At 42.5% G+C, this 26836-nt stretch overlaps 1 protein-coding gene across 2 annotated transcripts in view; it reads right to left on the bottom strand.

The window, feature by feature from the left end:
- Positions 1–7802: 7802 nt before the first annotated feature.
- The window catches only part of SLC1A3 (solute carrier family 1 member 3), a 75497-nt gene continuing 56463 nt past the window's right edge, over positions 7803–26836 (bottom strand). For both annotated transcript variants that reach the window (XM_079918745.1, XM_079918746.1), the window contains 7 exons: positions 25006–25210; positions 21627–21669; positions 18549–18841; positions 15818–16051; positions 15072–15266; positions 11850–11984; positions 7803–10015 (listed from right to left, as the gene is read on the bottom strand). In XM_079918745.1, the coding sequence (XP_079774871.1) occupies positions 9811–10015; positions 11850–11984; positions 15072–15266; positions 15818–16051; positions 18549–18841; positions 21627–21669; positions 25006–25210 (1310 nt within the window). In that variant the 3' untranslated portion in view covers positions 7803–9810. The remainder of the gene's footprint in view (positions 10016–11849; positions 11985–15071; positions 15267–15817; positions 16052–18548; positions 18842–21626; positions 21670–25005; positions 25211–26836) is intronic.

The following is a 26836-nucleotide window of genomic DNA, read 5'->3' as shown; positions in this document are numbered from 1 at the left end:
CATTAGGGCAGGAAATGAATAGAAAATGCTGACCTCTTTCCTATGTCAAGGCTTTCCTTGGCCTTTCGGGGAGTGGATTGGGAAAGCATGTCTGTTATTTTTACTTCAAGCCTCCCTTCCACTTCAAGAGGGCTCTTACCTGAGAAAAACGGCTGGGCTTGGTTTAGGCGTGACCCTGCACTGGAAAAATCCCTTGAATGAAAGAACCTCAGTGAAATTTCCCTGCCACTAGGCCTCATCTTTCTATAATAATGACTAGTATTATCATAATTACATAATATTTTGGCGGGAAAAGTTGGCATGATTTTTTTTTTGCTTTTCTGAATATATTTTCTGCCGAGCCTAGCCAAGGGCACTCATCTGCCTCAAGAAATTAGGATAATTACAGCAGAAAGAAATCAATAGTATTCAGGTTCTGATTCTCAAAACAAGATCTTATTTCAAGGCAATAGACTTGAGAGCAGGTATTGTGAAGAGAGGAGATTTTCTCGATTTCCTCATGTCCTTCCTTAGCTTATCAAAACCCAGTCCTGGTGAACCAACCCATAGGGTTTTTGTTGCGAGACATGCAGGAAGAGCGGTGGGTGGCAGAACCCCATCCCTTCCAGTCATGGGGGTGGCTGGAAAAAGAAGGGAGGCCAGGAGAGAACTATTTTCTTCAAGAGGCAGGCATTACCTAGGCCGAGGAGAACCCCGTGGGCAGAGACCTCCGACTCCCTCCCTTTACTGTGCTGGGCTGCCCTGTGCCAGCAGAGGGTGCGGTTTGCTCATCTGAGACCGCTCTCATTTCCTGTACAGTGTGGATATCAGGCTGAGAGCCAGCAGGTCTAAACAGGGACCCTGCCTCGGTGCGAGTGAGTTCCAGGGCTGGATGAAGAATGTGGAGAAGGGGACTTTCCTGGTGGTCCAGTGGGTAAGACTCTGTGCTCCCAATGCAGGGGGCCCGGGTTCAATCCCTGGTTGGGGAACTAGATCCTGCATGCATGCCGCAACTAAGAGTTCACATGCCACAACTAAAAGATCCCGCATGCTGCAACTGAGAAGGCCACATGTTGCAACTGAGTCCGCATGCTGCAACTAAGAGTGTGCATGTTGCAACTGAGAAGTCCACATGCCGCCACTAAAGATCCCGCATGCCGCAACAAAAAGCCCGTGTGCTGCAACGAAGACCCAGCACAGCCAAAATAAATAAATAATTAAATAGAAAAAAAGAAAAAAAGAACGTGGAGAAGAGGGGAGGGAGCAGAAAGTCTAGGGAATCTCACTAAGATGCTGAGTTACCCAAAGGAGACTATTTAGATGGGCAAAGAGTGGGATTGCCAACCCAAAGGATGAACAGAGAAGTTAGAAATAAAATAGAGGATCCCCTGCCTCTCAACCCCCAGTGGAATCCCCTCACACCTAGACTAAAATCCACAATCCTCCACCTGGTCGGCAAGACCCCCCCAGGCCGGCACTCCTTTGACACCTCTCTGACTCCTTTGTCTTTTTTCCAACCACCTTGGCTTCCTGGCTCTTGCTCCCACACAGCTCATAACTGCACCTGGTGAGGGGTGGTGTGGTGTGGGGGATGGGCTGGGGGGGTTGCACTGGTTCTCTCTTCCCTTTGAAGCCACAGGTTTGATCCTTCATTCCACTTAGGTATCTCCTCACACAGAGCCTCGTCAGGAAGACTTCCCTGACCAGCCTATTTAAATAGTGCTCCAACCCCTCTCCAAGCTCTTACCTGGCTTTATTATTCCTCATAACAATGCTTACAATTTGAGCCTACATTTTAACAAAACACCACATAACAAAATACCACAGACTGGGTGGCTTAAACAGCAGAGATTTTATTTTTTCATAGCCTGGAGGCTGGAAGTCCAAGATCAGGGTGTCAGCATGGTAGGGTTCTGGTGAGGGCTCTTCTCCTGGTTTGAAGAAGGCAGCCTTCTTGCTGTGTGCTCACATGGCCTTTCCTTGTGTGTGTGTGTGTGTGTGTGTGTGTGTGTGTGTGTGTGCACGCGCGCACGCACGTGCAGAGAGAAGGCCACCAATCCTGTCAAATTAGGTCCCTATCCTTATGACCTTATTTAGCCTTAATTACCTCCTAAAAGCCCTATGTCTAAATATAATTACATTGGAGGTTAGGGCTTCAACATATGAATGTTGGAGGGGACACTATTCGGTCCATGGTGCCCTTATAACTACACATTTATTAGAAATTATTTACTAGAATAGTCTGTACATTGCTATACCTAAATTGCCCATTACTGTGCCTGGCACATAGTAGGCACTCTATAAATGTCTGTGCAATAAACAGATGATCTACTCTGCTTATCCTAGTGGTAGTGTAAACAAGTTTATGACTTCATTATGATAACATCTCAAATAAGCACCATTAACCAAACATATACATATGCCAGTGACTTTACCTTAGTTTCTGATCTAATCCTCAAAAAAATCCTAGAAAATAAGAATGATTATTACTGTGATAGGGATGAGTCAATAGAGGCATGGCAAGGTTAAGTAAATGGCCCAAAGTCACACAGCTTGGCAAGGCCAAGATTAGGACCCTAGTCTGTCAACTCCAAAAGTCTATTTCTTTTTAGACTCTAGACCAGTGGTTCTCAAACTCTGGTGTACTTCACAACCACCTGGAGGACTTGTTAAAACAGACTGCTGGGCTCTACCCTCTGAGTTTCTGATTCTATAGGTCAAGGGTTGGATCTGAGAATTTGCATTTCTAATAAGTTCCCAGGGGATACTGATAGCGCTGGTCCGGGGACCACACTTGGAGAATCACTTCTGTAGATGTACAATACTTCAAGTTCCTTTTTCTTTCAGACTTCTGAACTATTTTCCGTCTCTATAGCCTCTGCTTGAGTGCATCAGAAATGAGTTTGCAGTAAATGCCTGGTGTTTCCGCATTGTCTGGAGTGGCCATCCGGAGCCTAGAGAAAGACCTTTGCCACAGGGTGGCAGCAGCATCCCAGGTACAGAGAGTTTGGCTTGGAGCTGGGGACAGCTCATTAGCACACTGGCCCCTGGGTTCCCACAGAGTGTGGGCCTGACTGCCTCTCCATTTCCCCTTGGCAGGGTGGAGATGGCAGGAGGGGGCCTGGCAGAAGGGGAGGTCGTTGGCACACAGAGTGGTGGTTTTGTTCTCTAGGAGACCGGGAGAAAGCTGGGTGGTCCCCTCAGAGTGTCGAATTGTGCCCTTGAAAAATCGCCACGCAACGCTGGAGAGCCGGGCCTGACAAAGGCCGGGAGGAGGCTGGCAGTGGTTGCCTGTGCCCCGGGCGCGCGCAGAGGCCTGGGCCCCTCCGGCCTGGCAGTTTCTCAGGATGCCCGTTTCTAGGGGTGATTGACCCTGCAAAGCCTCCCTCGGAGGAGATGTTGGTCTGTGGCCTCCTCGGTGAGTTCCTTCCTGCTCTGGTGGGCCCAGATGGAGCTGGGAACCACTCTCCCCTCCTCCAGCATCATCCCTAGGCCTCTTCTTTTCTCATTGAGACGGTTTTGTCCTAAACGTCTTAAGAATCTTCCTAAGTGCCAGAAGCTGTGCTGAGAATTTTATATTATCATTTATTTAATTCTCGTTACACCTCATGGTCTTATTATACCTATTGATGTTGAGGGAGTTGAAGTCTGATCCAACGCGTGCCAAGCTTAGTTGACCACAGAGCCCCATTCAACCTCCTCCAATATATGGAAACCTGATATGAAAACTGGTTTGGAGACTTCAGGTTTCAGCCAACCTTCACATGTACAGATGAGGACATACAGGGAGACTGAAGGATTAGGTCAAGGTACCACAGTCGGTTAAAAGCAAGTCAGGAACTTGAACTCACATTTCCTCATCCAGGTAACTACCATCACCACGATTCCAATAGATTATGTTCCAGAGTTAACCAAGACAGTCCAGGGACCTTGATGAAACTGCTCAAGAATTTAGGGTTAATAGGTTGGGATTCAACCACCACTCTGAAGCTGAGGGCCTTTAAGTTTCAGGAAGCATGAAGGTGCTTTTAGTCTAGCTGTGTTAGTTTTCTAACACACATGTAGACATTCTGCTTCTTTGGTTAACGGCTCATCATCAGCTTACGTGAAACAATACCTCACTGAGGCCCTGTAGTGCCAAGGCCATGGAATTTGGTGACAGTTTTCAGACTTGTGTTGCTGACAGAACTTTTGAATGCTAAGTTCTCCCCAGGGCAGACCGATCATCATTTCCTTTTGGGGCTGAGATGACCCTTGGATGGTCTTTATTTTCTCCTGCTATGTCTTCAAGTTCCCGGCTGGCTGCCTTCAACGTTTTTTTTTTTTTTTTCTCTTTAATGATCCCCTGGACCTACAGACTTGGAAAGGAAATCCAAAAGTTGTCATCTGACACCCGTCTTCTGTGAGACACACTGTTGTCTTTAACCTGGCTGCACGTATGTGATTACTGGGAAAGAATTTATGATTTAAAGGGGCATATTTTGTGCTCCTTCTGCAGTACCGATTGGGCCCCGCTTTTTTATATCCTACAGCCTCAGCTGAAAGAAGCGGCTTTTGTGGGAATGATGCCCATTCACGGAGGCTAGAGTTCCCTCAAAAGACTTTGAAAAATGCCTCCTTCCGAACTTCACAATGACTGGAAAATGATGGTCTTTGAGTAGCACAATATGAAAAGAATATGGGTGCATTTCTAGAAAGAGCACCCCAAATGAAAAAAATATGTTCACATTGGAAAACAATATGTGAATGCCAAATTGTTCAGTCCTGTAACGGATTACAGAAAATATTTTATGTTTGGAGTTGGGGGGGTGGGCAGGGGAGAACAAGAGGAAGGAGTGAGAAAAGGAAAGGGGGGAAAAAAAAGAAAAGAAAAACAGATGTGAGTCTTAAAATATTTCAAGCATGGATAACTGAAACATTGTTTAATCTATTTAAGATCGTTCTGTGAAGTCTTAAAGGTGATCGATCAGGCTTTTTAAATGCAGCAACAAGATTTACAAGCACATAGTGAGTGATAATGCCCCCAAAACAAATAAATAGTAAGAAGAGTCCCAGATCTGGACTGTCTTTTAAAGCATGTTTTTGTCTGCAAAGAGGAATTAAAAATTAGGATGATTATTTTTAATAATCACACAAACTCACCTATAATATCCTCTTCATCGAAGCAAACATAAATTGTCTTGAGTTCTTCATTTTGCTTGTACGTAGGGTTGCCAAATTAACCAAAAAAATACAGTATTTTGGAACATACACTAAAACATTATTTGTTACTATTCATATTTAACTGGTGTCTTGTATTTTATCTAACAATCCTACTTGTTCGTGTATGTTCGGTAAAATGAGACTGTTTCCACATTGAAGACTGAGACACCAGTTTTGTGGGCATGATGAGGGAAGACCAGCTAAAAAAATGTTACCGAGCCACTTACTGAGAACCTGCTCTGTGCTTAGGAAACGTAAGTGATGGGATGGGAAGATAATTATCTAGAACAGGATGGCATCAAAAAAGGAGGTGGGAGGGGAGAGAGGCAGGGCACAGGGGAGAGGAAACAGAGAATACCCAGAAAGGAAGGGGCTCCTGGGAGAGAGGACTGGAGAAGCAGGATGACCAGAGGGAAAGGAGAAATGGGGCGGGGAAGAATTTTAAACCCCTTGATGGCTTTCACATACTGATCTTCCCTCTGCACGGCAGACCTTGGAATTTCATACTGAGCTCATCCAAGCGAGTTCTCTAAGAGGAAGTTCAGTTCCTTCCTGCGGAGAGTTCCGGGCTCCCCCCGGTGGCTATTGTGGGTATCGCTCCCCCAGACCCTGCCTCATTTACCCCAGACATTTCTCATCTCTCACTTTCCCTCTTAGAACTCGGCCCATCGGCTTCCTCCGCTCTTCCTTCCCTGCTTTTTCTGATGGCTTATTCATTCGGAGACTGCTTTCGGCATGGCATGACACCTCCCAACTGCTCTGGCCCCCGGAACAGGCCACACAGAGCTGGTCATTGTTGCCCCAGTTCTGGGACCACCCGAGCGGGAGAAGGGGCAGCGCGCCGCCGCGGAGACCGGATGATTGACAGCAGCCTCAGGTCAAGTGCCCGGCGGGCCACCCGGAAGGAGGGCGTGTGCTCCCTCCCCCTCCCCCTGCTCCTTCCAGCGGGAAATGAGCCCTTCCTTCAGACGCACGCAATTAACGGCACCAAAACCTCTATTTTCAACACTCTGTATATGAATAAAGGCTTACCAAAAGAAAAAAAAAAAAAAGGATTTTACCGGGAAAGGGAATCCTGCTTGGGGTGAGACAGTGCTGCTGAAGACATAAATATGGGAAGCACACAGACCCCCAACTTCTCACAGTGTAGGATTTAAAAAAAATTGTTAGCGTATTTACTCATCAGAAACGTTCAAAAAAACCCGTTAATCTGAAAATTTTCCAAAGTTCCATTTGTGAACAGATCTGTGACCTACCACATAGAGAGATCTCTGCGGGCTTCCCCATCACCTTAGTCACACCCTGACAGGGCTGCCACGTCCCTCAGCCCTAATGGCATCACCAGATCTTCCACAGGCTGATGAACAGCTTCGCAGGCGTGACTGTGGTCATGGGGGGGGGGGGTGGTGGTGGAGGCAAAATGCAACTTCGGCTGCGACTGGAAGGAAACTGGTGATTGCAGGAAGAAGCACTTCCTAGGGCTGGACTCAGTTTCTGGTGGCACCTCCCCGATTGCTTCTTTATCCAGAAAGTCCCATAGATCGGGATTCCCTCAGGGTGGTGAGAGCTGGTTTGATGCCCTCAGGCTGTGAGCGTTTCCCCAATCAGCCAGTCCAATACCATAGATGCCTTGTAAAAAGTTAATCAAACAGTGATTGGTAAATGTTTTGGTCAAAAGATCCTTTAGAGAAATTGATGGAAATTAAGGATTTCTCCCCCAGAAAAAGGCAAATGCACAAAACTCTCCCCACACTTTCAAGGGCTATTAGAACTCACTTAAGTCTCAACATGGATGACCTAGGGGTTTGTGGATCATACTTAAGAGCCCCTCCTCTAGATGGCTGTCACCTGCTAGTAGAGGGTCAGATTAAAATGTCTCTAGACACAACTTCGGTCTGGGCATTTCATGATATTGCCTCTCAGTCCTCTGTTAAAAAGCATGACAGAAAAAAAAAAAAAAAAAGCAGTTGTCGTAACTCATGCTTTATGACTAGAACGGTTCACTTGCACATTGGCTGTTTCTGAAATATCCCTTGAGACCTTATTCAGCTCTTTTCACAAATGGCAGCAGTAATCACATAGATAAATCTACCTACCTAATTTGAAGGTCAGACAGGAAATTACTTTTTTTGGAAGAACCAATGGTGGCATTACACTTTTCTAATTAATCCCAACATGGAAATGATTCAATTTATTGGAGAAATCTGAATCTGAGGTGAACAAGTAAATGCATGCTGTTACAGCAAAGTGCTTCCCTCACCTCCTCCTGTTTCCAGTTCTAGGAGTTGGGCAGGGAGAGTGTGTCCTTATTTATTTTCCTGTGGTTGGCTTCCCCAGCTGGGCCTTCTAAGATTTTACCTAGTAAAATCTTAAAAAAAAAAAAAAAAAAAAAATCTGCATGGCATCCTTCCCAGCATTGTCCTGAACTCATTGCAATACTTCCATGAATGAAAATTTTATTTTCCTTCAGGGAGAAGAACAATAACAACATGCAAAAGTATAATGTAAAACTAATTTTTTTCTTTATTGAAAATACATCTACAAGGTAATGCTTCTCAGTCCACACTGGGTGCATGTAATATGCAGAGCCTGTGATGGGCTGGCAAGAGGGTCATCCCAGAGGACCTGCTTTCCATAAGAGATGGTTAGTATAAAAAAGATCACATTGTGTAACAGTTAATTTGACACGATTAATTTTTACTCTACTGGTGTCATGACAGCCATGTACATTAACTTTTGTAGTGTATTTCCCAAATAGAGCCTTGACATTAAATGGTTACTCCACCACAGCCTAATGTTAACTTTTGTACACATGTATGTAATGCTCGCGATCTATATAAAAACATCTCTAATTGTATATCAGAGGATGTATGTCTAGATTTTCAATCTGTTAGCATAATTAACTCCATTCCTCACCATTTTCAGTCAGAAACTCAAACACAGCTGGTATTGTCTGACAGCTCGCACTTCACATCTTTGACTGGATATTCCTTAGAGGGTAAAAAAATAATCTCCTCTAAACCTGGTAGCTGCCTTGCCTGAAACTAATACCCCTAGTGTTTTTTTTTGTCTTGGAACCACACTGACATGACTTCATACTGATTCATCTTCTACGGTTTCTCTCAGGGATGCAAACCAAACCAAACCAAACCCCACTTCAGCTGAAGGTTTTAAATGATTTGGTGAATGGAGTTCCAACACAAAGAAATATCTTGTTTCTGTCATTCTAAGAACTTTTGATGATAGTCAAAAACCTTTTCAAATAAGAGACCACCCACCCGGTTCATGGACCTCTAGTGGAGAGAGAGCTCATTCATTTGACTTCTTTAAAACGTATAAGAAGTGACCTTATATTTTGATCTGCAGACTTCCTTAAGGAACAATTTTTGAACTGAAAAGAAAAAGTGTTTCAGGTTAAAAAAAAAAAAAAAAAAGAACCTCTCCTTTTAAAAAAAACCTTCCTTAAAGATGACTTATAATCTTGGTGTTTTAAAATCCTCTCTTTATAATGTCAGCCATGCTCCGTTCTTTCCTGGCGATCTTTAGTGTTCCATAGTAAGACCGTGAGCACCCTTGCTAAGTTGCTAGTCTTACGTTTTATTTTCTAAAAGTCTATGGTCAGTTGAGGAGTGGTGGGAGATATCCTTCCCAAAGTAGTCCCTTTAGTTTGTGAAGAGTAGGAAAGAAGGGAATACTTCCCCTGTTGGGAAGAACTAAGCAGAGTTTCGTGAACAATTCCACTCCTGGAAGGGCCTCCAGCCAGGTGACTTGTGTAACTGACATTTTGGACACAGGACCTGGTAAACCACACAGCCATCCTGCCCCCACTTAGAAATGTTCGTTCCCAATAAATGTCTATTCTGAAAGTCTCACGCTCCATGGAATGGTACTTGCTACAGGATGTTCTTTGGGGAAATGGAGGGCAGGCTCTTTTATGGTGCCACAGGATTTTTGGGTGAGAATCGACCATAAAGGCATCTAAGGAACTCGCTCATTTTACAGATGGGAACACTGAGGCCTAGAGATGAGACGTAACTTGCCCATGGCCACATGGAAATTTCACTTTCTGCGCCTCCTCACAGCTGTGCTGGGTGTGTATTTGTATTGTCCTGCTACTAATAAAATAAGGACACAAATCATAAGAGAAAGGAAAAAAAAAAACCCTTGTAATGACCAACCGATAACCCATTGCTGATCAAGTTGTTTTGTCTTGATACTAAAACTGAATTGTATTCTGAAGGATTCTTAAATTCTGAAAGTTGATTTAAAACCATGTTTTTAGCCTAGTATTTGTTTTGACTCTTTAATTTGTAAGAACTATCACATTTACAGGATTGCGTGCCACATAAACTTGTAAGATCTGATCAAGACTATTTTTGATCTCAGTACCTTATTAGATAAGACTAACATGAAATGACTTAAAATTTTCAAACATGGGATGAAAACTATACATTTTGGCCACTGCAAAACCCCCCCTTGTTTTTGGATGAATATTTCCCAATCCTATCAGGGCAGGGAGGAAAAGGGAGGTAAAGGGCTGACTGGAGAGAATGAGTTGAAATGAGATGGAAACATTGTATAATGGTTTTCAAACACCTGGTGCTCAAGGAAGCATTTCTTTGTGTTAGTCTACATCTTGGTCTCACTATCAATGGATTTCTCAATTTCGCTTTCCTGGGCAATCAGCTGATATGGTTTCTTCATTTCATTCTCTTCAATCACTGAGTTACCCATTTCGACGTCCCGGTTCTTCAGTTCATGTCGTGACAAGTGTTCAACGATGCCGGCTCCCAGGGAGTCTCCCAGCACGTTGGTGGTGGTACGAAGACGGTCCCTGGGGAAGGGAGGGGTGGAAGGAAAAGCGAGGCTCCTGTGAACATCACGGGATTTCAGCTCACGTTTTGAACCAGCTGGCTAAGTCACTGGGGGCATCTCTTAAAATTCTGCTTGGTGTAGCCACCCACTGCATCATTCCATAATAGACACATAACATTCAAAATTGTAGTTACTAATATATATCCGTATAATTAATAACTTATATAACTTATAACTAAGGATATATATTAGTATTAATTTTCAGTTACTAATTAGAGTACCAACAGTAGGAATGACCCTCCCCTTTCTCCTTTTATTTAAAATTTTTCTTTGGTTCTCTTTCCTACCACTCACTTTCCTTTTACCAGAAGGTCTCAGAAGTGTGATCTAGAGACCGCTGGGGGTCCCTGAGGCAAAAACAATTTTCATAATAATGCTAAGATGTTATTTGCCCTTCTCCCTCTCATTTTCTCATGAATGTCTGTCTAGTGGAATTTTTCGAACAAACAACACAACACAACACCAAAGATAACACAACAGATTGAATGCAGACGCAGTTAGTCTTGTATTAAGCTAGACATTAAGGAGATTTGCAAAAATGTAAAATGGTATCATTCTTTTCCCTAAATTTTTGGTTTGGAAAATGATATTTTTCCATAAAAATGTTATATATGTTAACATGTAATGAATGGATTATTGTAACCTTTAAATGAATTTAACATTTAAACAATGCCTACGTTTTTCTAACATGATAAATATTGATAGATATGACCCACACAGATAAAAGCTTTGGGGGTCGTCAATTTTTAAGTGTAAAGGGGTTTGTGAGACTAAAAACTTTGAGAACCACAGCTTTATATTATAAAAGTCTTCACATGAGTCAAGTAGTGGCTGTGGGCCAGACAGTGAGCTGAATGCTTTCCATGTGTCAATGCGTTTAATTCTCACAGCACCACCGGCAGGTACACGACATTATTGACTTCATTCTGCAGAGAAGGAAAGTAGGGTGGCTGGGTAATCTGGCTGGTGCCACACAGGGGCAGGACACAAACCCAGATCCAAGTGACCATGGAACTCATGCTCTCAAGTAATTATCTTCCCCCCACTTATTGTGCCTTGAGAACACTGAACTTTTTGTGGCCATTAGATCTACCTCATGGAGTCTATGTAGACTCCAACACCTACTGTGTCCTTCTAGGCTGTCACCTTGGGCATCCTGGGGAGCAATTGTAAATGGAAGGAAAAGAAAAGAGGCAGAGAATGTTAGCTGGAAGGGTGAGGGAAAAAGGGCAGAGGGGTGGGCCCTAGAGGTTAGGGTCTGAGGGCGCTTTTCTTGAAACTTTCCTCAGAACCAAAAATCAATTCCACTTAATGACGCCAGCTCTCTTCCCACTGTCTGCACAGCTGCCCCACTCGCTGTTGGGGTCAGATGGGAACATCTGCACTATATTATGCCATTGGAATGGGAAGCACAAGAAGAAAGCCTGAGGCAGCCTGGGAGGCCCGCTGTTCGGTCCCAGCCGCCACGGGGATGTGTTGTGCAATTCAGAAATGGCTTTGCTGATTTATGTTGGCTTTGTAGACAACGGGTTTCCCAATCCCCGAATGGTTTTATAGAGCGAGAAGCGTAGCAGCCAGATGTGCCCCGAAGGCTGATAAGGGAGAGTGTGCATGGCGCCTGGGGCTTGGTGGCCAGATGATGGCAGGGATCAGGCAGGGAGGACAATTTAATTACAGGCCAAGCCTCCCCTCTTCATGGAGCCCTTTGGCAGGGGCGCCAGGCTGCCTGGTGCCCTAGGATGACAGAGGAGAGCCCCACGACAGCAAGCCGAATGTAGTCCGAGCGTACTCACAGGAACCAGTCCACTGCGATGATGAGCGTGATGTCGTCGGTGGGCAGGCCCACAGATGTCAGCACGATGACCATGGTCACCAGGCCCGCCTGAGGAATCCCAGCTGCCCCGATACTGGCAGCCGTGGCTGTGATACTGTTAGAGGAAGTCCCCAAACAGAAAACATTTGTTTAAATCTCCCGAGATAGAGAGCAGACCCTGTAAAACATGCACAGGGGCGATGTCTGACTTGCCAAGTTAACGTAAGAGGACGTGCTTTAGAAAACTGTAAGTGAGATGGTGTAAAACCCATTGAGCTAATAATCATATTAACTAATATTTATCAAATGCCTATTACGTGCCTCCTGATTTGTTAAGCATGGATTACCTCATTTGTTTCTCACAACAACCCTTAGGAAGTTGGTCCTGTTCTTACAGCTGTTTCTAAATGAGGAAACTTGTGCCTATATACTTTTTCACGTACCTGGAAGTATTTTGCAAGGTCTAAAATACTGTACAGTTACAAAAACAATTTGTTTCTAATAATTCCCCTAACCAAGCAGAGGATTGTAAAGATACTGAACTTTACAGTATGGTTACTTTGGTCGGAAAAAAAATCAAATTTATTAATTCAAAAGCAAAATGATTTATGAACAAGGTTCTGTAGCACTAGCAATATATATATATATATATTTTTTTTTTTTTTTTTACTAGCAATATTTTTTATGGAGGCAGTGTGAACCTCATTTGTAAGGCACATAACCTGTCTGGGACTCAGTTTGTTAAATATCTATTTGATAGGCTTACGTGAGAATGTGAAAATATTTTTTGAATAATAAAGTATTACCTAGATATAAAGTGGTATTCATAAAATAGTAAGTCTGTGGAAGAGACTTCATGGTTCCCCCGCATTGTTCCCCTTGTATAGAATGTTTAGATGTTTAGATGTTTAGATTGTTTAGAATTTAGATTGTTTAGAATGTTTAGAATGTTTAGATTGTTCCCCTTGTATAGAATGTACTAGAATGTTTAGCTGGTGTATGGCCGCCCACAATGAAACTATATTTCCCAGCCTCCCTTGGAGCTTAAACTAAGTTCTGGCCAATAAGACATAGGTGAAAGTGATCAAGCAAATTGCAGGTTGTGTCATTCCTCCTCCTCCCACTGGCTAAAATTTGGAGGTGATGTTGAGCCATCCTGGACCACCTGGATGAGGGTGATACCCCGGGGATGATAGAACCACAAGTTTGGGTCCCTTACACTGTAGAACACCTACCAGCCTGGAGGGCTTTGTGGAGTGGAGCTGCTCCACATGAGAGAGAAGTACAGTTCTATCTTGTTGAAGTCACTATAATTGTTATTATTATTTTTAACTCTGACACACGCAAATGAAACTTTTTCATAATGCAGGGCTTTTCAACCAGTATGTCAAGGTATGCCCGAGAATAGGTTATAGTGAACTGAGATATTGAGCTCCCAGCCCCAGTTTAGCTAGACAGGGCCTGGGGCTCCCAGAACCTCCAGGTCCGTCACCTCTGGCCATGATCAGCCCCATCATTTTTATCCCAATGCATCCTACGACTATTATCATTTCCCAATAGTACAAAATATGTATACAGAGTCTGACATAAATTATTTCTAAATAAACATATATAGACATACGCACACAAATGTGAGGGAACTGATAGAGATTTAAAAAGACTAAAGTGACATAAAAACCAAATACAAGCCGTAAACCTGGATTTGATCTTAGTCTGTGGAAAAAGCTATACAAGATATTTTGAAACAACTGGGGAAATTTGAATATAGGCTGGATATTCCAGAAGTGTTTTTAAGAATCTTACTATTGTGGTTATGTAGGAAACTATCTTTATTCTTAGGTGACGCATGCTGAACTATGTACAATGAAAGAAGCAAAAATGGCAAAACGTTAACAGTTGTTGGTTCTAGGTAGAAGATGTGTGTTGTAATATCCTTTAAACTTTCCTATGTATAAGACAATTTATAATAAAACTGTTGTGAAAAAACTAATTTATTTTGATTTCCAAATTGAATTGTTAATAATAATTAAAACACACACACACACACACACACACACACACACACACAAAAGAGCAGGGTCTGATCTGGATTGTGAGATTTTGTCTCCATTATACTCATTGGTCTGTTGTGCACGATGACTTTCATTAAGCAAAACGAAGGGACGATATTCACATGCGCACATGGATATGCCTGGACTGTCTCCAGAAGGATACAAAAGAAACCAGCAAGCAACAGTGGTTGCCCCTGGAGAAGGAAACTAAGAGATTAGTGGAAGGTAGGAGAGGGAAAATTACCTTTCACTAGACAGCTCAAATAATAGTTAAAAAATAGGGCTTCCCTGGTGGCGCAGTGGTTGAGAGTCCGCCTGCCGATGCAGGGGACACGGATTCGTGCCCCGGTCTGGGAAGATCCCACATGCCGCGGAGCGGCTGGGCCCGTGAGCCATGGCCGCTGAGCCTGCGCGTCCGGAGCCTGTGCTCCGCAACGGGAGAGGCCACAACAGTGAGAGGCTCACGTACCGAAAAAAAAAAAAAAAAAAAAGTTAAAAAAATAGCCCACAAAAGGAAAATTCTCAACCTATTTGTCAGTGTGCTCTGTCATATATACTGCCTAAAAGTTAACCCAAGAGAAAATGTTAATCCAGTTTTTGAAATGTATTTTTATTTTCTAATTTTTTCAATAAAAGCTAATGAATAATAAAAGCTAAAATTTCAATGCCTTTTATTGAAGTTTAACATTTTTTAAAAAGAGAAATATCCATACTATGTATTCTACAGATTTTAAAAAGGAAGAGCTGGATATGTTTATAGATGGTATACGGATGAGTAAATCAATCAAGTGGCAAGCAGTATGTATGGTATGATTCCATTAACTAAAAAAAAAAAAAAAAATGTGTGTATGTCTGTGCATTGGAAAAGGTCTTTGTACACCAAACAGTAACCCTGGCCACCTACAGAAAGATGAGGAGTCATGGTGGCAGACAAGTTTCACTTTTTACTTTATACATTTCTGTATTATTAGAAATTCATTATTAATAAATATGCACATCTGTAGTTTAAAAAAGTAAAAATCTCTAAATATCAAAAATAACACTGTTCCTATGAAGAGTCCCCTCTCCCATTTTCTTCACTCAAGCCCTGATCACCGGCTCATCATTTAAAGTCGTTCTTAAGAAAAGGTCGTATAGAATGTTCCTTGTACCTGATTGTAATAATCTGTCCAAAGTTCAGGTCGAAGTTGTTAACTTGCGCAATGAAAATGGCAGCCAAAGCCTCATAGAGGGCCGTCCCATCCATGTTAATGGTGGCCCCTACTGGGAGCACGAATCTGGTGACACGTTTGTCCACGCCATTGTTCTCTTCCAGGCACTTGAAGGTGATGGGTAGGGTGGCAGAGCTGAGCACAGTAAAACAGGACATGTCAGCTGACCATCCTGACAGTTCAGACTGTGCCTGTCCGTTTTGGTATTTTGGACAGAGAGTTCCTTCCTTTCCCATATCCTAAGTGAAAGGGAACTAAGTCAGCACTAGTATAAATAGGGGAACAGGGCTAGGGACAGTGGGTCCCCTCACGGGGTCATTTGGCAGCTCCCCTGCTTCTGGAGTCCTCTGTGAGGCATCACTTGTGATTACTCCCCATCCCCCAACAAGAGCCTGTGCCAACGCTCGGCCATCTCTCCCTTAGGCAAATGGCAACTGGACGAGGAAGATGAGAACGGGCAGGAAAGGATAGCTGATTTCCATTTTGTCCCCTGAAAGGGTATATAGCCAGCTAGTCTTTGAATCCCAACTAGGTCTGACTAGCATTGGAGTCAAAAAGCCAATTCCTATGTCTGGACATTTAAAACCTGGAAAAACACACCCCCGCCCCTCAGTCTGAAGGTTGTGGTTCAAAGTAAAGTTTGAGATACATTTTCTGATAGAAATAAGCCACGGATGTATGCGTACCTGGAGGAGGTTCCCAGAGCCGTGATGAGCGCTTGCAGCAACCCGCCGATGAAAACCCAGGGGTTTTTCCGTGTTACCAAGAAGTAGAGGAGGGGCAGGACAATGACCGCATGGATGAGTAAGCCCACGATGACTGTCACTGTGTACATGGCAAGCTGCCCGCCAATGACTCCCATGTCTTCCATCTCAACAATTTTCCCTGCAATCAGGAAGAGGATGCCCAGAGGGGCGTACCTATGCAGAAGCAACACACGCACAGTTGGAAGTCTGATTTCCAACAAGCTATTCCACAGAAATTACCAAGTGATAAGAAAAAGTCAGAGGGTTGACTTCCAAACTTCTCTGCGCAGAATACTATGAGGACTTGCAGAAACTGTGAACTTCTTTCTTTTCTTTTTTAAAATATAAATTTAAATATAACTAGTGCATAATTAGGCTTTCCTCTCACTCAGAATTTCTCTAGGTCACAATTCTTTTTTTCTCCTAAACCAGAAAAAAAAGGCAGGTTCAGAGGTTTTGCTACTCACCTCTTTTTTTTCCTAAATAACTGTCATTTCACCACACCTGGGTCACTTTGGGGGTCCTCAGATGCCACCATCCCCCCATCCTGCTGTCTCCTGCTCCCCTGCTAAGTACTCTGAACAGTCAGAATCCACCAAACCAATATCCGGACTTCTGGGAGCATTTCCCACGTCGGAGCCTGACTCCCAAGCTAAAGCAAGATGCACACGATGGCATTTCAGTGTTTTAGATTTGCAGACAGCTCTCTTAATCAAGGACAACTTTTATTAGTTTTTCCCATATTACACACTACGTACAGTATTACTTAGTATCAATCTTTTTTTATTTAAATAAATGTACTCTAAGAGGAAATTGTATGTTACAATGCAAATGAAAAACTAGCACCATTTGCCATAAGTAGAAGGCAATCATAAAATAAATTCAGAGTTATCAAAGTTAATAACATGCATGTTTGTACTACCTCAATCAGGTTATGGGTGTTCTAGTTAAGTAATTATTACCCACAGGTTGCTACTGCCATTTGTGATCTCTCGCCTGTAGACTCGAAAGAATGAACAACGGAGACATGAAATGTCTTGTACACATTGAATCAAGGCCCCGCTCTCTTTGTCCGACGTGTGCTGTAAACTACAACCCAACTCACATTACCCAAAACAGAGAAGCTGATCACCCTTCAGGAGAAGGGTCTGCTGGGAACTGTGGAGGACTTATTTCATATTGGAAAATACAATGGTTCTTTTAAAAGTCCTTTAAAAACACAGGCCAGGAAATTATAAGAGTACCTGTTTTCAGAAATGTAATAACACAATGGTGAGTGTGCAGGCAAACGTACAGCTAGAAAAGCTACGTGTGAGGTTCATTCAGCAGCCTTGAATAGGCTTCTTTCATAAAAGAGGTGAAAGGTGGAGGCATTTTAATAATATGAAGATAAATGTCCACTTTCAGCTCTGCCAAGATTTCCAAGGAGGGCCCCCAGCATTTCAATGGGGACTCCTGGGGAGACGACATTCTGATCATCTTTGTGCCCCCAAGTTCATATCCTTCTTGAACAAACTCCTGAAAAATGGATTTCTCTGGGCTTTGGGGGCAATAAAGACAAAGGATATTTTTAATCATGATGGTGAGGGCTTTTCTTAGAAATGGATGTTTTCCTGCCTCAGGTGCCAAGAGGGAGTCTGGATTTAAAACAAAGGAAAAAGGGAAAGCAACCCTCACAGGAGGCTTAAACCTATCACAGGGTTCTCTCCCTGCTGGGGAGAGTTTACTTTCCAAGGTCAATGTTCCTCTGTGGATTTAGTCTTTTCCTTTGTCTCCTGCTCTCAACTTTCTTTGAAGGAAGTTGTGTTATAAATTGTGGCTTGGCCTTCCATAATACTTCCCATGAGTCCTTCAGGCTTGACGCAGAGTGGCCATTTACACTTCTTTCTTAGGACTGAAATGGAGGAGAGCAGAGCTCGGTTTTTCTGATGGTCTAGGGGCTTTTCCCTCTCCTGGGAATGCTCTTCCCTCAGTACTTTGTATGGCTAGCTGATCACCCACCTCCTCAGAGGCCTTTCTGTCCCATCCAAGGCAAATTTTAAGCCTCTGCTCCAGTCACTTTTTATCACCTCACATCATATTACGTGAAAGAAAACCTCATGTTTTATTATTATTTTTTTCCATAGCACTTGTGACTAAAGCACATGGATGATTTGTTTGTTTGTTTAAGAATGTAAGATCCACACAAGGTCCTACTGTATAGCACAGGGAACTATATTCGATATCTTGTCATAAACTGTAGTGGAAAAGATTTTTAAAAAAGAGAATGTAAGATCCAGGACATCCTTGTCTGTCTTCTTCATTGCTATATCCATGGTACCTGGCATTAAATGCTTGGTATACAGGAGACAATCAATAAGTAGGAGACAATCAATAGGAGAATGAATAACTAATTAGTTATCAAATGGAGGGATGAGGAATGGTATCCCATCAGTGCTGGAGTAAGGGAGTTGACACCTTTCAAAAACAAGGAAGCAAACTTATGCAGACAGGCTTGCAGATATGTTCAAGGCCACTACCAGCCCAGAAAGTTACTGATTTTCTTGTGCTTGCCCGAATGAGATCATTGCAATTGGCCATCCTGCCTGGTGGCATCTTCCTCAGTACAGAACACAAGTTGATGGCAATAAGCATCTTCTAGATAGCATACATAGCAAATGGAAATACATACCACATTATCACCGCTACCAATCTCATGATGGCTTCGTTAAGAGAATCAAAGAACTCTCTCAGGGCCTGGCCCTGCTCCTTCATGTTTCCAATCACAAATCCGAAGCACATGGAGAAGACAACTAGTCCCAGGGCATTGACCCCATTCACAGACCCTGGCACTGGGACTAACTCCTCTGTGATCCTCGTCAGAGTCTCCATGGCCTCTGACACATTATTTATCACGGCACCCACAAGTGTTTCATTGGACTGGATGGGCACTTTAAAGCTTCTCTTCTCATAGTTGGTTTTAAACTTAAAAAGAAAAGGCACAACAGGGATTAAAGGTAATTTTTGCTTTCTTCTTTTGTACTTTTTGCTCGGATTTTCTATAATGATATACATTACCCCAAATTCAGAGAAAAGTGTTACACAAAGTATCTATCTACCCTGTCTGTCTATCTATCTATCTATCTATTTATCTTCTATCTATTTACTTATCATCTATCTAATCTGTGACAAACCTCTAATACTTCCTCAGCACAGAAAAACACACACACACACACTCAAATACACAACAAACCATAATAGGAAAGAGGTTGAAGATGGAGTAAACAGATACAAGTGCTTCTGCTTTTTTCTGAAACCCTAATAAAATGACTGTATATTCAAATATTCACAATAATCTCTTTACCCTCTATGGGTTCATGTTAGGGGATCATGGACAAATCACCTAACATCCCCTTGCTCGTATTCCACAGCTGCGAAACAGGGATAACTGTGCTGGTTCTACCTCACAGTGTTGTTGTAATGATCAAATTAAACAGAATATATGAGAACATCTGGTAAACTTTAAAGCACTATGCTAATGTTGGCTAGTGGCGCTCAATAACAAAGCCCTTCAGGGACTAGACTTAGTTGGAGACTTCGGTGAATATTAAACAATTTAACATCCCCAAAACAACATTCTTCAAAGTATTCCTGATAGTATTAGTTCTTAAGAATAGTTGCGTGAATAATAGTTGAGGATGACAACCCCGTTCTCAAGTCTATAGAAGAGTCTCCTCTTATTCAAGAGATGGTCTTTTCCCTATAGCTTCTGCATAGAGGCCCCAGACAGAAAGGGCTGAGTGTATTACTGTGGCTATTTGAAACAATTAAGCCCATCTCTCTATGATTTTTAAGGAGAGCAGAATTTCTGGCCTTCACATTGATGGAGATAAAGCACCAGAGAGAGTAATAATCTACGGATGTTGACTGGATCTACAGTCTAGGTGAAGAAAGCACAGCTGTACACGAAGGGCTGGGCCATTTCTCTACAAAGAGTAAATGGGAGACTTTTTTGTCCAGTGGGAAAGCACTATTCCCAAACAAGGACATGGCCAGCTGTCAATACTGTAGACATATTCCCTAAACAATCAGTGGCACTGCCCGTAATTTTAACAAAGAAACTGACACCTTTTTGTCAGTCAGCTCTCAAATCTCTATTCTGCTGGGGTGCGTATGCATTTTATGGATTGTCTAGGGTGAATTTTCAATCCCAATTAGCCTTTCCTACACCTCCAACTCTTTCCCCTTAGACACAGTTTGCAGCCTACACAGAAATTGCAACCTCATTTGCATTCTGATCTAAGACAAATAGATCTGGGATGATACATTTGCTTCCCTTTCAAAATCCTGTAAATGCAATCCCAAACCAAATACAATAAATCTTCCTGAGTCAGCACTTTTCCCAGCGTTGCTAGAAATCAGCATTTTTGATGTCACCTAGTGCCAGCTGACTAACTGGAATAGTCAGCTCCGTGGTGCTGGGGTTGGCTGGCTGGGTTGAAAGGGGTTTATTATTTATGATTAGAGTTGTTTTGAATAAAGAGAGTTAGATTTTGCCCTCGCAGGCTTTTTTTGTTTTTTTTTAAATAAAGAAGGAATTCTGTTTGAATTTTGCAGTGCGCATATGCATTACCTATTAAAAATGGTCAATACAAATTTTAAAAAGGGAAAAAAGCAAAGGGAAAAAACCAAAACCTGGTCCTCCATGAGTTCGGAGTTTGATTTTGTTTGTTTTACAGATCCCAAGCACAAGGGTTAGGGAATTACAACAAGGGTGAAGTGACACCATCTGGAGAAATGTTCGGGAGCTATTATTTAACAACTAGAATGTCTAGTTGTTTCCCTTTTAATATCTTGGGCAACAAAGCTTTTTTGTTCAGGTGACGTTAGAATGAACTTTACTAATTTTATCCCCTAATAGTAAAGTGTATTTGTGTCTTCAACACAGACAGCCAAGAGTTGCTTGGATTTGGGGCTAAAGGGAACTGGATTTCACTATGGCCTCCTGCTAGGTGTCTCATCAGCCTGGATACCCCTTCCCAGGAAGCAGAACAGAATGCAGAAGCAGAAAGAGGATGGAATTTGAAATCAACACAATGAATTTGAATTCAGGTCTGCCATTAACTACCTGTGAAATCTCACACCTACTACATAACCTCTCTGAATTATCATAGATAAGTTGTCTCATCAACGAAATGAAGACAATGATACCCGTCATATTTATGTGAAGAGTAAATATAACATTAGTGCTTGGAAAAGAGGGGACATTCAATACATGATGGTGGCAGTGCTTTCTGATGTGGTTCCTCCTTTAGAATCTCTAAGGCCCTTAGTAGACTTTTAAAAAAACAACCCATTGATTTTTAAAATCAAACCCAGAAACTTGAATAATCTCCCTAATCTTTAAAGCAAGCTGTAAATATATCTTATACTGGAGTTTGCTTGCTTGGTGAGCTTTTGTTTATGGGCTATGGGGGAGAGGAGAGAGAGTCTCCTGATTAGCCTTCTTAATAATTAACAGAGACTTAATGAGTCATTTGTATGCAAGACATACAGTGTCTGGCAACTAATTAAGCCTTCAGTACAGGGAAGACCACCCCCCTCCTCTCCCAATTCCCCAGAAAACTCTAGTGCTTTCCATCCGCTTGGCAAGAGAAGTGTTTCTTACTACAGAGAAATGGGAAAAAATTAAATTAAATTAAAAAGAGAACCCTACTCTGTTTGGTACACCAAAGAGGAATTTTAAAGGTGAATTAGTAGCTGTGTTTACCTGTTTAAAGCAAGCTTCCACCAGATTTGGAGGGAACATATTCCTGCAAAGAAAATAATGGTCACTTGAAAAATTCCCAAATAATAAATGAGTTCCTTAAATACTTTTTCATTGTGTCTAAGGTAAAGATGGCACTGAAATAAGCAGCAAATGGAAAAAGAGAAAGATTTTGGTGGATCTTATGAAATGGGACATAGGTCATCCCTCAGTGTGGCCCATGTAGTTCAAGGAAGTCCCAAATTCAACTCCTCTGTCCTTTTGTCAGACAATGGGATTTTTTATCCCAACATCAAAGCCTGCTCCTAGGAAAAATCCAAGCGAGAATGGAAATGCCTTTATCATAAGCATTCTGGTTAACTGAGGTATTATTCAATAATGGCCATTTTGGTATCATGCCATGTGTTTAAGGACCAAGTGCTCCGAATCAAATGTCACGGTTAGACTGTTCTCCACAGAGTCCTCCCAAAGGCTCTCTGGGGGATGAGATGTTGACTCTGAATTGCTAGAGCTTCTGAGGCTCTTTGGTGACCAACAGGGAGAGGGCCCACAAAATTTGAACTTGAGGCCCATGTGGCAGGGTTTGTTACTGCCTCAGTGCAGTGTTTATGTTCATGGTGGGGAAGAAGTAAGAGGCAACACTCTCACTGGGGAATCTCTAGCCAGCTGTATGACCTTGGCTAAGTCATGGCACCCATGTAGGTCTCAGCTGACTCATCTGTTAAAGAGGAGATTGGATTAAACTATCACTAGGGCTCCAAGACTAAAGACTGCGGGAGAAGGAGACATGACCCAGGCAGCTGGAGAGTCTGAGATTCCAGCAGGTGTGTGTCATCAATCAGATTTTAGGGTTATAAACTCTGGTTTCCTCCTACTGCCTAGACCAGGGGTCCCCAGCCGCCGGGCTGTGGAGCAGGTGGTGAGCAGTGGGCCAGCCAGCAAAGCTTCACCTGCCGCTCGGCATCGCTCGCATTACCGCCTGACCATCCCCACTCCCCAGCCCCCGTCCGTGGAAAAATTGTCTTCCACGAAACTGGTCCCTGGTGCCAAAAAGTTGGGGATCCCTGGCCTAGACCATCCTGTTTCTTTGTCCTTCCCATCTATGCTCTATGGGTCTGTTTCTACAAACCCTGAGAGAAAAGTGAGTTTAGGAGATTCCAAGATAAATGCTCGAACCAGGTGTCTGGGTGGGGACAGGTTAGTCTTACACTTGTCACTGGGGCAAGGAGGGGCAGAAACACACCAGACAGAGAATGACAAGATCCCAATTCTTTAAATAAGGAGTAGAAATTATACAGAAAGAAAATATAATAAAATACCCCTAATCCAAACTCCCTGAGGGTAAAGTTCCTGAAAAAAAAATGGTGAAAAGCCTTAATTAATTGTATGAATTAAATAAAGTCATTATCATTGGGTGCCAGCTTGGTATGAAATAATACAGACTGACTTGTTACCTTCGGATAATTGCGATTAACTCCCTGAAAAGGGCTTTCAGGGAGGTACCGTGGGGCTGCCTTGTGCTTACATACAGATGATACAAAGTCACTCATGATAGGTGCTGCTGAAGAGACCCTTTGTTGCCCAAATCACTCTTGAATCTACCAGCCACAGACCCATTCCTTGAGATGGCACGTGAACTCAAGTCCCTAGGAGGAGGTTCTCTCAGATAGTCGGTGGGGAATCCTTTAGAGTAGGTATCTAGGATTGGTAAGCCAGTCTGCAAGTACGTTGTAGAGAAGGGAGAAAAGGGCTAGGTTTGGGGAGGACAGCCTGGGTGGGCTACTTGCTGGAGGAATGCTAAGCAGGTGGGGCACTGAGAGGTCCGTGCTGGGATATCTTCCATTTGCCTTTCTCCATCCACTCTCCATCCTGCTCTGTGCCTGGGAGGCTGACCCCTCACCTTCTGGCTTCCTGTTGGGTTTGTCCAGTGTGAGGCGCTGACAGATCACAGGGCAGTGGGAGGAGAGAAGTGGATGTATATATTCTTCCGGCTCTCTCTCTGGCAGGTTGGGCAACAGCTTCCTCCCTCCAAATTAGAGCTGTAGCCCCTATCCTGAGGGTCCTTTCCCTCAGGACACAGCCCGTCCTGACTTCCAGTAATGGCTCCCTTCCTTTCCTCAGAACCACAGGTGGTAACAAAACAGCTTCCTATTGCTGTTAGTCCTCTAGTGTCTCACCATCACTTGTAGCTTCCCTTTACCCTGCCCACACCTTTGCAAACCCTGTTCAGTGATCCTTCTGGGCTCGCAATACGCTTCCTACGAGCAACTGACCGATGCAAAGGCAAGTGTGGAGAGAGAGCAGGCAGGGAGGTGCCAGGCTCAAACTTGGGCTTACTTCTCAGTTCTGTGTCCAACATATTCTATCCTCAAGTCTGTTTCAAGTATTAGATAAGCTAATTCGTGATCAGTGTACTGTTTGTGTATAAAACAATGCTAAAGAAGCCATCCTTTAGTCTTTTATTATTGATCTGCCAAATCCTTTCTTCACAAATAGTACAAAAGGAAAACCTTGGGACAGGTATGATCAGATGATCTCTAAAGTCCCTTCTGGAAATAAATTGTCATGTACAATGGATGATGATACAGATCACAAGTTCCAAATGAGAAGAGTCCAATGAACAGGCTATACTTGAAAAAAAAGTAGCCTTAGAGAGGAAGACTTGAGAAAAGTAGGTCAAGAATTATTGAAAGGCATTATGTTAAGTGAGATAAATCACACAGAGAGAGACAAATACTATATGATTATCACTTATATGTGGAATCTAAAAAATACAACCAATTAGTGATTATAACAAAAAAAGAAGCAGACTCACAGATATAGAGAACAAACTAGTGGTTACCAGTGGGGAGAGGGAAGGAGGGGCCAATATAGGGGTAGGGGAGTAAGAGGTACAAACTATTAGGTATAAAATAAGCCACAAGGATATATGGTACAATGCAGGGAAGAAAGCCAATATGTTATAATAACTATAAATGGAAGATAACCTGTAAAAGCTGTGAATCACTATATTGTACACCCGTAACATATGTAATTGTACAGCAATATACTTCAGTAAAAAAGTCACACACACAAAAGAACTAGTAATATTGCAAGGTGAGCTGCACAGTTGAGAGGATGACTGAGTGCTCAGATTCCGAATCCTAAAAGCAGGGCTCTTAAATCCTTATCTTCTCCTTGCTCTTCTCACCTCTTTCACATGAGATCAGAAAACGGACACTTACTTCAATTTCTGTTAGAAAGAGGTAAAGATGTGACCTTCATTTCAAGCCCAGCAGAACTGGTTGAGTCAGATACCTCTTCTAGGGTTTGATCAGCTCCCCCAATAAGAGGAGTTGGGTGGTCAAAATATACCCAAAAGGATGGGCTTGCAAGGACGTACCTGATCAAGTCCAGGAAGGCGTCTGCAGCTGTCACTTGTACAATTTTGCCTTCTCTGTGCATGTTTTCCTTTGTGCCCTTCCCAGGATGGATGATGATGACAATGATTATGCCAATCACCACGGCAATGATGGTCGTAGTCATGTAATAGACTACAGCTCGCATCCCCATCTTCCCTGACGCCTTACTATCTAGGGCCGCCATTCCTGGGGAAGGCAAACAGAAGGAGATTTTCAGCAAATCAGTTCAGGGAATTTTCCAGTGGAAGGTCACGGGAAGAGCATTTCCTTCACCACTCCCCTACCCTCTCCCACCCAGCAATGGGATTTTATACATGTTATGAGAACTTGGCACCAAATTTAATCAGGCCGTCAACGAAAGGTGAAGGGAAAAAGCCATGGAATGGCTAGGCATCAGCTGTGTCAGCAAACACGTGATCACCTATTTTCTGCCCCAAGAATTGATATCATGTGGCTCTCTGATGGTTTGAAGGGGCAATCAAATTCTTTCCTAGGTTGCTACTAGTTGGGGCAGATGTGAGTGTTAATTAGTGAGTAGTGTGTGTGTGTGTGTGTGTGTGTGTGTGTGTGTGTGTGTGTGAAGAGATACCTTAAAAGATTTCTGGCAGAATAATCTAAGCATATCTCAAGTTCTGAGCACTGTGCAGACTCACACAGATTAACTGTAATTAAGTTCTTTTATAAGAATTATTATTTTATGTATGTACTTGGGAGTCTTTCTTTTGGGATATATTTATGTAAAATTTCAGCTATTCTAATCACCTACTGATTTATCTTCAATTTACATTTAAAGTAGGCCAAAGTTCTCGAATAGCTTCTCTGTTGTTTCATTTTATCTCATCTCATCACAATTTTTTAAAAAGAATCATGTTGGTGGGGTTCTTCTCATTTTTGCACTCTGTCTTCCTCCACCTTGTCCCATAGGCCTGGAGTATCTTATCTCATGTGAAACATTCTTTCCCTCATTTTTAGGACATCTTCAAAATCTACCTCAGGCAAGGCATTATCCCCTGTGAGAGAGGAGGTATGACTTTGAAGATTTCCCTAACTGCTCTAGCCAATGGAACACATCTCCATACCTCTTGGGATGGAAAAAAATTGGAAATGACCCAAAACTCTCAAGAGATTAAGTCATCTTAATAATAATATGGGCTCTTCTGTTTCATTAACCATTTCCTCACTTCTCTTCCTTCTTCCTCCTCCCCAAATCCGCTAAAACACTAAAATCCAATTATCATCCAATTGATAAGCATGATAAGCATCATCCAATTATAGTTAATCAAACTATTTTCCTTACTATTTAAAATCATGATTCTCTAAACGTATTAAAAGTTTATATTGTATTTCAATGATCAGTATCAGATTCTAGTAGTGGTTCAACATGTAGGTAGTGACCCTGTTCATACCAATGTATTGATATTTAGAGTAAGGTAAAGTATTGAAAAAAATAGTGTCCATGATTGCCAGATACCTCGCTGGGTTTGCCCCCAAATCTTGATACAATGGTAATGAGCTCTATGGGAACTGAAGCCATGACCTTCAACTTATAATTTCATGTGTATTTGAATCATATCATTCATAATTTTCATAATAAGCACTTAGTACCTGCTACGTTCTTATTTGTAACAATTTATAAGGCAGATTAAAAAACAAATAAGTAACTTTCTAAGGTCTTAGTTAACACCAAGTAAAGTGAAGGGGGAACTTGAACCCAGATCTTGTGTAACTGAATTTAACGTGCTTTCTCCCCCTGAGAAAACCAACTACAGTCCCACAAACAAGGAGGAGGCCAATTTTGACTTTAACGCATGA

This window comes from Stenella coeruleoalba (assembly GCF_951394435.1).
Source record: "Stenella coeruleoalba genome assembly, chromosome: 3".
In the NCBI taxonomy this organism is placed as follows: Eukaryota; Metazoa; Chordata; class Mammalia; order Artiodactyla; family Delphinidae; genus Stenella; species Stenella coeruleoalba.
The sequence above is the reverse complement of the archived record's forward strand: the minus strand, read 5'-3'. Positions and strand labels throughout refer to the sequence as shown.